Source organism: Rutilus rutilus (genome assembly GCF_951802725.1).
Source record: "Rutilus rutilus genome assembly, chromosome: 5".
NCBI lineage: Eukaryota > Metazoa > Chordata > Actinopteri > Cypriniformes > Leuciscidae > Rutilus > Rutilus rutilus.
Window position 1 is genome coordinate 42,057,811 of NC_140213.1, and position 12,671 is coordinate 42,070,481.

General features: G+C 39.4%; 1 protein-coding gene across 1 annotated transcript; it reads left to right on the forward strand.

Moving 5' to 3' along the window:
* The first annotated feature begins 810 nt into the window (after positions 1–810).
* rgma (repulsive guidance molecule BMP co-receptor a) lies at positions 811–11,439 on the forward strand. Its single transcript, XM_084408624.1, has 4 exons — positions 811–1,308; positions 4,038–4,153; positions 7,401–7,918; positions 9,632–11,439. Exons 1-4 carry the CDS (start codon positions 1,295–1,297, stop codon positions 10,331–10,333), a joined length of 1,350 nt encoding a protein of 449 aa, XP_084264750.1. The 5' UTR covers positions 811–1,294; the 3' UTR covers positions 10,334–11,439.
* Positions 11,440–12,671: the final 1,232 nt, after the last annotated feature.

Below are 12,671 nucleotides of genomic sequence, written 5' to 3' on the forward strand. Positions count from 1 at the left end.
AAGTGTCAGTGAAGTGTTATAGCTTTCGCTCCTAACTGGGTTTCTCAGTGTGGAAAATGGTAAGTGGAAAAACCTGAACTGGAGTGGAATGATTACTGATTGCTTTGAGAAGGGGAGGAAAAATCACTATCTCTCCACTCCACTTATATACGCTGTTCCAGAACAGCGTTCAGTCTGTGTGTTGCCTGGTAGCTACTCAAAGCTTGATACTCTGGCTATTTTTTGACCATTTTTGTTTACTGTAGAATAAGAACTGACCCATTTTTCTTTTTGTTTTGTCTAAAACATATTATTGGATATAAATTGTGTTTACAGAACTGTTAAAAACAATATCACACTTACAATGGGCCTAGTCACAGGTGATTATATTGAATGTAAATTTGCAGACCACATTAAATTCATGGACAAAATTTGAACTGCCCATGTTTCCTATTAATGTCACAATCCATCCAGTAGTTTGGATAGTTTGTAACAACAGCACTCTTTATACTTTCCATTAATTTACACAGTTTATAGTAGAATGCTAAACTACTCTGAGCTGTAGCACTTAGATATGGAAAATCCATCGATAATTTTGAGACACATAACGCAAACAACAACACTGAATTACAGATGAAAAACAAAATGTGTTCTTTCTAATGCAATTACATTGTAACTAACGTGTTCTTGCATTTAATTATTTAGTTCTATTATATTAAAAAAAAGAAAAAAAAGGGGGTTAATATATTCCAGGCTTGGTTTAACAGACATAACCCTGCATTGACTGTGACAGTGTGGGGAGTTAGACTGCAGCGCTGATCATTGTGCCTCACACTTTCAAACTCGTCATTTCACAACACTGAGGCGAGGAAACGAGCCAGCGCTATCAACACTGCTGCCCCGAGGGCTCTTCCTACTCAAGTCCTGAGAGCCACAGAGGAACCTGGGAATAGCACTGCAAAATGAAGAACACAATCGATTCGAAAACATTTACGAGCTTTTCCTTTTTATCGTTTGTGCCTCGATAAACTGGTTGACGGATCATACCTTTATTTCCAGATCACGGCACCGATGAAAATAACATCAGACACCGCAGCGTTGAGATAAAGACCTATCTTGCCTTCAAAATTATCGGAACAGGGGACATCATGCAAGGACGACAGCAGAGCTTCACCGCGAGTTTGACATCGGTGTATAGACTTAAATAAAACAATCGTAGGCTATTACTGATAAAAAGCACGACTGCACGCGCTTCAGTCGCAGACCCATCCCGGTTCCCGCAAAGAAACTCAACCCAAAAGTGTGGAAGAGCTCCATGCATTCAAAAAGGTGGGTTCCCGGTGATTTCTTGACAAATAACTTCTCAAATTATTTTTAAATATTCTGCGGTGGTTCGTTTATGTGAAGACCTCCTCTTATAAACGGCATAGTCAATATATCGCCAGCATCTTATCACCGATTTCTTTTTTTTTAAAGTCTACATCATATTGTAGCCTATGTGTAGCCATGTGTTTTGGCTTCAAGAATAGTCTAAAAAGTAAAGATTGTATATATATATATATATATATTTTTTTTCATTAATTAGAATAGAAGAAAATAAAAACGCGGTTTTAAGATGTCAAGCTATCACTAATGAATGTTCTTCTGCTCTACATCTAAATTTGAATATTTTAGCATCTGCCGCGCTAGAAATTATCCACACGCTTTCGATGGTCAATTAAACTCACAAATTGTTATACTACATCTGTACTGGGTTGGGTTCACAACATCATCTATATCTTCTCATTAAAGATAAGGTACCATAATGCCATATTTTGGCTTTTATGTAGCCTACCTACATTCAAGTTATTTTCTCATAATCTGAAATGAAAATAGGCATCACTTTTACAGTTAAACTGTAAATATGCATGAGGAGGACGCATCTCTCTCTGGAGATATCATTCATTCTCAACCACTGTGCAAGCGCCATCTGTTGGACTGCAACAGCTGACCACTAAAAACACAACCATATATCTACATCCCTCTTCTTCTAGGACCTTTCAGTTACCTTGACCTGCCAAGATCTCAACAAGACTATTATGATCAGATTGCTTTTATAATTAGCTTTTATACTTTATAGATGGGAAGCATCCTTCATGTTCACACAAATAAAAATATTAGTCCTAGTAAGATTACGTATTTTATAGGGTGAATTCAGGTTGATTGGGGCACTGTCAATAATTCACATTTCAGCAGTGCATTTTAAGATTGACAGTGGTTGAGGAAAGGTAATCTGTCTGGGAGTCTGAAATGTGAGGGAAATGCAGTGACATAAAGCTTGTTATTATTAACTGGTGTTATATCACATATTGGTTTAGACGCTTTGAAAGCCCTGGGTATTGATGACAGTGATGTATGATGATGCTTAGGTGGATGCATTTATGTTGACAGAGACAGACCACTATGTAAAAGGTGATCATACATTCATGTGCTGTTGCAGTTTAGTTGTGGGTGGTATAGGGCTTCTCTTCCATTTTGACAGAAGCTTCTGTCCCTTCTGCTTACTTCCTTAAAAAAAAAAAAAACTGATTCTCTCTTTTGTATTTAAATGAGCCTTTAACATATAGAGGTTTCTAATCCTGCTTTTGAGGGTCACTGTCCTGCAGAGTTTAGTTCCAACCTCAATTAAAAAGACCTGAACCAAGGTAATCAAGGTCTTCAGGATTACGAGAATCTTCCAGGGAGGAACGTTGAGACAAGTTGGAGCTATACTCATGTTGGCCCTTCACAACCAGGATTGAGCAACTCTGCTTTAAGCATTTGTGTTGGACAGTTTAAAGAAACAAACTAAAAAAAAATAATAAAAAAAAACACATAAAATTCAATTAAATAAATAAATGAAAGTTTTTTTAGTAGTAGTGATAATAAAGTTACTGTTAAAATAAAATTTACAGTTAGCCTATATAATATGTGTGGGAAAACAGAGCCCTATTTTGACAAAAAAAATAAAATAAAATTGGGCTGTTTTCCCATGACAACTTACATGTTAAAATATTGTGATTATATTTTATATGAGACAGAGACATTTTATTATTAGACATATTATTTTGGATATGTTAACAATAGATTATTTGATTATAATATACTAAACATGGTACTTAAACTGCATTGGTCATGTGACTATTTACACCGGCCACGTAAAAAATAAAATCAAACCACGACCATCTGTACTTTCATTTAGGGGACAACTCTGTTTGAAATACACAAACTGTCTTTAGACCTTAAAGAATTTTTCTGTGCACAAATGAGATTAAGTGGGTAATTGGGTTAATTTGTGTAAGACTTAAATAAATGCTATTTTATTATCATGCTCTGGTAAAATATTATGTTAATATTCTTAAAACTTCTTAAATTTACATATTGATTTAAATATATTTCACTAGCACTTTATTTTACAGTCCTGAACCCCATGTAGATACTATGTAGCCTACTTATTAGCCTATAGTTACAATAACTGGGTTATAACTAGGCACTAACCCTGAACCTAACCTATGTAGTTATTAACCAGGCTACTTGTAAGTACAATGTAAGTGCACGTACTGTAAAATAAAGTGCAACCTGTATTTCCAATCTTATTTTGATCCTGTCATAACTGAAAATGCATGCACCAGCACAGGGAAGTATTTACACATTAGCTATGTATTAAAGTAACAAGTATAATGTGTTCACTTTCTTGAGTACAGGCTACATGGCAAACGGGTAAAGTACTTTTCAAAGCACAGGCGTAATTTGAAACTATTAAGGGGTTGGTGGAGAAACAGTGACTTCTTATTGGTGCACTTCGCAGTGTAGGCTGCGCCCTCTTGACACTAGCAAACTCGAAGATCGATGGCACGTTTCTAGCGAGGGTTGGGAATGTGTGAACACGGAGAATACCTGACAAAAGCAGCGAAATTTGTACGACGGAAAGGGCGTGCGGCATGATTTCGGGGTGTTGCGTTTCTTCGGCAACTTCTGCTCAAACGGAAAGTTGCAGCATTGCTCTAATTCGCATTTCTTTACATTGCTGCTGTGAATAGGGAGAGGAGAGGAGCGCTGTCCCGTGCTGGATGGATGGTTATGGGGAAAGGAGCAGGACCATCGGCGCTACAAGTCTGCCAGTTCCTTGTTCTGTTTCTCTGTTTGTTTCCAGCAGGTAAGAAAAAAAGAAAAACATTTATCTTTTTTTTTTTTAAAGTTTTAAGACTGGAAATTATGATATGTGTGTTTCCTGGCATTTAACTGTCGAAGTAATTGTGCAACCTATTATAATCGCTACAAAAACACTTGAAGCAGTTAAACATGTTGAAATGACGCCGACAAACGTAACTTCTGCTTTGTTACTTAGCAGTTGGGTGTATTTTGTTTAGTCATGACCCAGTTACGTCTGGTGAAAGTTATTTATCTTCTCAGTGTACATTCCTTATAATGTCTACGCTTGAGTAATGTTGTTGTTTATATCTTTCAAGTTTGCACTACTTATGTGCATTTAAATTAACGGTGCTAAACCTTTTCGCATTGAAAAGATGCGAAGAAACAAATGTGGGTGCAAAGCTAGATTGATGGTTTTAGTTGTTTTAATAGCCATTGTTTAAACCGTTCGATTAAAGCGTAATGGTCCGAAGGTTCGGTTTGATTCCGCTGCACTACCAGTACCGCAGTGTTTCCCACAGCTCTGGCGGGGACGTGCTGTTGTGTTTGGGGGAGGGGAAGCGAACCCTCCACATCTAGCCTATAACATGCCTTCGCACGACTTGTTCGGGCAAAATGTAAAAAACAGTAAAGTCTTTTAAGACCGTTTTCAGCATAGTAAAGCAACGTTTTAAAGTGCAACAAAATTCTAAAAATGTCATAATTATCTCTATATATATTTTTATATAGGTGTATGGTTAAATTCACACAAAAATTAGTCTGCATTTACAGTGCTGTAAATACTGGGTAGTACTACATGGACTTCACAGTGAACACTAGTAGGAAAATACCGAAAATTGTAGTGTTGTGTTGTAGAATCACAGGCATTATCACTGTCTACACTACAGACCTGTGTTTACAGATTAGCTGCAATATTTTCATGTCCACAGTGCCATACTGACACTTAAGTTCCCAGCCTATACTGTACTGAATTATGCAGTTGCTGTCATTTTAAGTTACTTGTTTTGTAATGTTCAGTGCTTTATTTAAAAATATTTATTGTCATCATTATCGAGAGTTTTCTATAAAGAGTATTGATGTGCATATTTAGTTGACAACCTCTAAAATCACAAGTTTACCAGAGATCATAACCACTCAGATCACCACAATATTGCAAATGCCTTCCCCTTAATTGGTGTATAGAAGCATACAATCAATATGATAGTAATATCATATTAAAAGATAAATGACCTAGCCTGCATTGATTTTACAGTAAATTTCTGAATACAGCAATTTTTCAAGGAAATTACTGCTCATAAAATCCTGGCATGTTTACAATGTAGTATATATCATAAGAAGAAAAATCGAATGTGTGCAGAAGAATGTAGGCACTCTCACGTGATAATGGGTCAGCTGTGTTTTCCAAATGTGATTTCTGTATATCTCATTATAATGGAATTTACAAGTGTTGTTTTTATCTGTCATGGTTCTAGTCAGTTGTAAGTAGTGTTCAGTTTGATTTCACACCCTGTGTTCCATCTTCTTTCACATTATGTGACGCCAAACAAAAGACAATCATGCAAGCGCTAGTCACTAACATCTTAAATTAGCCCATTGTCTCTTATCAGATGGTCATAAATGCCCTTTATAGCTGGTAGGTGGAAGGCAGGTCTGTGACTGAGACAACAAAGATAGTTGCATGATCATTTGGAAACAAAGTTGTGTGTAGTTTTGGCATGTCTTTGTATTTTATTAAACGAAAGAGATAATCTTTAAATAATGAAAAAACAGATGATTCTAAAGCCTTCGGATTTCAATTCAACCATGTAATTCGAGGAAGGGGAATGTGCTTGAAATTGCTTTTGCCTTTGATTACGGCCTTTTGCTCTGGACAGGTGGCTATCTCATATCCAGTTTGACCTGTGGAATGGTGAGACCTTCTCTGTGTTCCACCCATTGGTCCTGGAGCCAGTTTCTCTCCAGAGATCCTGTTTCTTTAAGGCTGTCCTCAGCCCCCTTTCCCTCCTGCCCTGCATGGCTGATGAAACTCTACCTAATCCCTTTACACAGGGCTAATTTATGACTCTGCTGGTTTCTTCTCAATGGCAAATTGCATTGTCTTCATTCAGAGTCCTAGGACTACACCCTCCCACACACACACACACACACACACACACACACACACACACACTCACAGCTACCCCCTTCTGTTAAAGCCCTAAGTGATTTTTTTTCAGATGTGCATTTGCCCTCGGTCACTGACACCCATGGTGCTTTACTGAAAAGCACCCCCACAATCTGCTTAGCAATGCAAAGAGACAGCACAAGGTGTGAATGAGTGTGAATTTGATATGAGATGATTAACACTTCTAAATAATAGACTTTTGTTGGTGTGAATGTCAGTATGAAGGCTTCCTTCCAGTTTGTCTTAATGCTATTAATTTGTGTTGCACCTTAAACAGTGTGAAATTGCTAGATATCCAACTGGGAGCTTAATCAGCATTTTTTGATAAAGCATATCGCATTTACTAATATAAAGTGATGTCATTCATGGTGAGGTAATGAAGTTAGATAAGCCTGTCGAGAGTCCATTACATTGTAACGATGCCTATTTAGATGCTTATTGCTTTACGTTTTGTATTACAAAAGCTCTTAAGTGTTGAGCTTTTCTCCCCTGTGATATATACACATAATAAGAATATTCTATTAACATTTTGAATTTCGCATAAAATCAAAAATTGTTGATTGGCCTACTCTAATATTTATGTTTCACTTATTTTTGAAAAGGCAATGAGACAACAATAGCCTTGCTTTATACTACATTTAGAGCACTTAGACTTGATGGAAGTTGGCAAAACACAGAAACTTGGAACTTGGTTGGAATGTTGTTTTCTTTTTATTACTGATGGAATTAAAGCCTCACTTTGTCCAGATGTAGAGAGAATTCATGTGTTGTTATGAGGGCCTTGAGCAACTGGCATTCATGAACATAACATAATAAACTAAACTAAACTTCATTTAAAGGTTAGTACTGAAATCATTGGAATAAAAAGTATTACTATATGACGTGAATAAAAAGTGAAGACACTAAAAATAGGAAACAAAAACAGGCTATTCTTGATTAAAAAGATAATGGAGTTTGTTTAATATCAATATAAAAGCTTAATCAGTTTTGTCAGCTACTTTGATTGATGCTTATTTCATTTCAGCTTTGTATAAACTTGGTTTGACCATGCCAGTATGTTTATGCTATTTCCCTTTTTGCTTTACAGCAACTCTGCAGTGTAAGATCCTCAAGTGTAACTCCGAGTTCTGGGCCTCCACCTCCAGATCTGGCCCAGAAGAGGAGCCCTGCACCGCTCTGCGAGCATACAACAACTGCGTCCGTCGCACCGCCCGTACATGTCGAGGTGACCTGGCCTACCATTCAGCCCAACATGGTATAGAGGATCTTATGAGCCAACACAACTGCTCCAAAGAAGGGCCCACAACCCAGCCTCGTGCCCGCACACCCCTGCCCCCAGTACAGCCACCACCCCAACCGGACATCCACGTTCCCTCTGATGGGCCAGAGGTGTGCCATTATGAGCGGAGTCTACCACGTGATTCTGCGCCTCCCAATTACACTCACTGCGGCTTTTTTGGGGACCCACATCTCCGCACATTCAACGATGACTTTCAAACCTGTAAAGTTGAGGGAGCCTGGCCACTGATTCACAATAAGTACCTGTCTGTGCAGGTTACGAACACTCCTGTTGTGCCTGGATCTTCTGCTACGGCTACTAGCAAGGTAAGGATTTTTCATGCCTCATATAAATAGGCAAAAGTAATTTCCGAATCATTCTGCCGTCTCATTTCACCAGCTGCTTTTCAACTAGCTCAACCAACTACTAGGCCTACTACATTAACAGGAACTAGTTAATGGTGAAAGACAGTGTGGTTTTACCAGTGGGAAGAGAATGCAGACTTCTTAAGTGCAGAGTCTAGTTAGCATTTGGATCTGTTCCACAACGGATGAAGATGTGATAAGAGGAACAATTGATGAAAGTCTGATTAATATTTTTTAAAGGAATGTCAGCAACAAAAGAGAGGTAATAACTTGGAATGTTACCAGGCTCAAGAGCCTTATTTATTTATTTATTTTTGTGGACTAATGTTACTATATTTGTGGCAGTCCTTGCCATTATTTGTGTGTGATTTAAGAGTTTTGTTGTTTTAACTAAGTGCTCAGTCCATACAGGAAACTGCTGATATTTTCTCTGCATTAGTTGGCCCTCATACCTCATAAATTATCATTGTTTTGCTTTACGGCTCATTGGACAAACTGGGAAGCTGCCTTAGAATTGGCCAGCTGTGGAGCCTAAGGTGAAAGCACAGGACTACAAGTTTATGTCTGATGTCCTTTTGGCTGCAGTAATTTTGTGACCAGGGTTAAATGTTTTTCAGAGTTTTTCCTCTGCAGAAAAACACAAGTACTTTGTACTCGGTCACATTAAGAAACAGAGCAATTTTCTGCCATCAAAAACCTCTAATGATTCCCCATTAAGTAGACGGACCCACAGTTCATTCTTGTAGGAAGGGAAGGGATCATGATATTTTTGTTAAGTTGGCTGTTTTTTTATTAGCTAAATGATAGTGGCTCAGAGACAAAAGCGAATGTGCAAACTAGACATTCCTATAGCCTGTCCTGCGAAAATCAAGCATTGGTTGGGTGCCTGTCAACAGGGGGCAGATCACTGGACTATTAGTGATTATAGGGCGGTTTGGCTAAACTGAGTCTCCACTCGGACGTAGACACACACTCATATGCGTCATTTGCAAGATCAGAGCAGCCTGGACGTCCCGAGGTCACATATGTGTCAGCAGTCCATTGGCCCCCTAATGGCAGCTCGCTGGAGGAGTCAGAGGTAGGAGCAGCCTTCTCTAATTAGCCCATGTGCAGGCTGTACTCTCTAGCTGGCGCAAGTCCACTCCCTGGAGCTGAATCCGGGGTTCACAGGCAGGCTCTGAGTAGCATGAATGGATTGTCTTTGTGTCTGCATACTGAGGTCTGCTGTAACATAGACTGGACCTGTGTTTCTCCAGAGTGCGTTTACATTGGCCCCCTGTATCTTGAGCTGCTGCTGAAATGTGACATTACGAAAGCTTCTGGGCTTGGAGGGTCTGCACTACACAGTCCTCTGGTTTTATAAAGACAAGGCTCAGTTATGCAGAATGGAGCAGTGACCATCTTTTGCCACATGCAGTGGTGCATAAAACACTGTCTGGCTGCTGTTTGTTGGCTGGTTTTGATTGAACAAACATTGCATTTTAAATTTTGCACACTTTATTTGTTATCTATTTTTCTCCAGAATCTGATTATGGTGTTAACTAGCACATATGTTGCAATTCAGTTAATGTTTTCTTTCTGTTCCTGGCGTTTTAATGTATTTATGTCCAAAATCTAAATAAACTTATAAATGATTTGTTCTCACTTGTTCTCACTCTCACTTCTTTACCACAGTTAACAATCATCTTCAAGAACTTCCAAGAATGTGTAGACCAGAAGATGTACCATGCTGAAACTGACGAGCTTCCAGCTGCATTTGCTGATGGTTCAAAGAATGGAGGGGACCGCCATGGGGCCAACACCCTGCGTGTGGTAGAGAAGGTGCCCGGACAACACATAGAGATCCAGGCACGCTATATTGGCACCACTATTGTAGTTCGGCAAGTTGGCCGCTACCTCACCTTTGCGGTGCGGATGCCAGAGGAGGTCGTGAATTCGCTGGATGACCAGGACAACCAGGATCTTTACCTCTGCCTGCATGGTTGCCCTGCCAACCAGCGAATAGACTTCAGGACCTTCAGAGCGCGGGCGGCAGAGAGCCACGGCTTAGGCAGGGGACGGCCAGGCAGTCCTAACCCTGGCTTCACTTATCAGTCAGCCATGGCCAAGTGCAAAGAACGTCTACCAGTTGAGGATTTGTACTTCCAATCCTGTGTTTTTGACCTGCTATCTTCTGGGGACATTAACTTCACCCTGGCGGCCTACTATGCCTTTGAGGATGTTAAAATGCTCCACTCCAACAAAGACAGATACCACCTCTTTGAAAAGGATACAATATTCAACTCTGCCTACGAGAAATTAGGTTTTAGTTTCCTAGTCCTCATCAGCCTTGTTGTCGTACAGTTATGGACTGACTCGTGTTCCATTTGTCTGTAGTCCCCATTGGACATTCTTGTTAGATGGTTGTAAGAAGCTGTATGCATGTGAAATGCTACTCTCACTGTGTTGTCTTCCATCTACCAGAGGCTGGGCTTCTCAGCTAGAGCCCGAGCTTCTGCTGAGGGCTTTCACACTTGTGTGTCTTGTATCACGCCATGGACTCATCATCACGTACGTTCATTCATAAGGCCAGAGCCGAAGCGTTCCTGGTGATCCACCCATCTCTGCTGATCTCATAACTGCTCAATGACAGAGAAGGCAGTGCTGAGAGGGCCTAAGACACGGGTCAGATGAAACCATCCTTGCTCTCACCAGAGTGTCGTGCCACTGACAGGAGTGAGAGACGGATGATCCTTTGCAGAAAGAAGAGTTTGGAGATGGTCTTCAGTTCACTTGATGCCAAGTGAGAGGTGAAGTATGTCTCCCGGAGCCAGGTTGAAGGACATGACAGGAGCTTTTATTAACGTCTCCAAACAATGGAGGGCCAGCAGGAGTTCTTTCTTTGAAGAAGCTCCAGATTTGGAAAAAGTAGCTTTCTAGTGAAAGCCCCCTGGCCAAGGCCATGTCAGACTAGTAAGTCGTGTTGTCTACAGAGAAGATTAATAGGTCATAACATCAGGCCTTTTGTATAGTTTGTCTATGTGTGTGCAAGAGAAAGATGTGTTATTGTGTGGGTGATTATATGAATGCTTGTGAGTGTGTGTGTGTGTGTATGTGAAGTGTTTCATAATAGCTGTATATTGCACCCAGGGTCCTAATGTAGCTCTGGTGTGGTGGTTCATGGGTCAGTAAGAAGATTTACTGCCTGCCAAGAGCTCTTTCCTACATTTTAAATATAAAAAGGGGTGTCAAGCAGACTTTAAACTACACTCATACTGCTTAGGTGTTATAATTTTGAGAAATATTTATTGAATTCACTCCATTGTCAAATTGGGTGTTCGAATTCAGCCTGAACACATTTTCAGGCACATTGAGAATAACTTTACTTTATTCACAAAGTAAATGCCATTGAGTCAGAAAAAAAATAAAAAAAATATTCAAGCCATACAATGGTATGGCCCAAGACAAGAGTTGTCTTTGAAAATAGCACAATTGCTTCAGATAAAAAAAAATGTATGGAAAAAAATATTCATGTAAGTAACAATCAACATATATATCCAGGAGAGAGCCAAGTTTCTCCATACAATATTTGCAGTTTGAGACAGGACCCACAAGGCAGATCCATCAATCATCCTTTCTGTTTCTTAAAGAGCAACGCCTTGCTCTCCATTTCAAAAGGGTGTCGACGTGGCTGTGCTGTAGGCCCAGTTTAACTCACGACTCTGTAGATCTGTGAATTTATGGCGAAGGCGTTTTGCCAAAGAACAAGCCATGGTGCCAACAATTTCCCAAACAGCTGAATTTTCTCTTTCTCATGGGGCCTTTGTGGTTCACTTAAGTATTTAGGCTCAGACCAGATGTCCTGATTGTGTCTAATATTGGAAGGTGCTGCTAACTACAGTGTGGTGGATGGACCAGTGCAGGAGCTATTGTTTTCATCTGCCATGCATTTCTTGTGACATTTGAAATGAGGGCATTCGCTCTCCAGCTATTAGCAGGCTCAGGATTACTGGCAACTCAGTATTGTAAATAGCTGTAGTAGTATTGGCGAGCTAAAGTCACACGATGCATAGCACCACTATTTTGAAGAGTGAAACTGCACCCTTGATGGCGTAATTATTTAATAGGCCATGTTTAGGGACTGTTGGAAAGGTCTTTGTGGAAGATGAAGCTCACATAACATCATCATGTCATCTGTCACAGTTGTCTCTTACCAGTGTTTGATTTCTCTTAGTAAAAAGTTTGAACTTTGAAAGTATGGTTTAGATGTTAATTATACATAACTAATCCTTTGAGAGACTTCACAGTAATTTATTCTTACACTGTAAAGTTTTGCGAGCCTTACTACTGCTAAGAAAGCTTGTGTTGGTGCAGTTCATGGCTTTAAAGAGACATTTGAAAGCATACAAAATGATTGTAATGACTTTTGTGTTTAAGTGTGCTTGTGTTGTCAGTGATTTTTGGATTTATATGTGTAATGTGACATGTATATACGTTTGTGTGATTTGGCAAATAATATTTTGTGCTGTTTTTTTGGTACATCAGAGGGTGTAGTGAAATGTACCTTTAAGTTTAAAGGGATATTGTGTACACACAAACACCACAAAAACAAGATAAGGGACTTAGTACGATCTAATTTGGAAAAAGAGTAAAAAGGAGACATCACCTTCCTAAAGTAACTAAATACTAGGTAGGAAACGTGTGACTTGCGGTGTTCATGTGTTGTTTATTACAA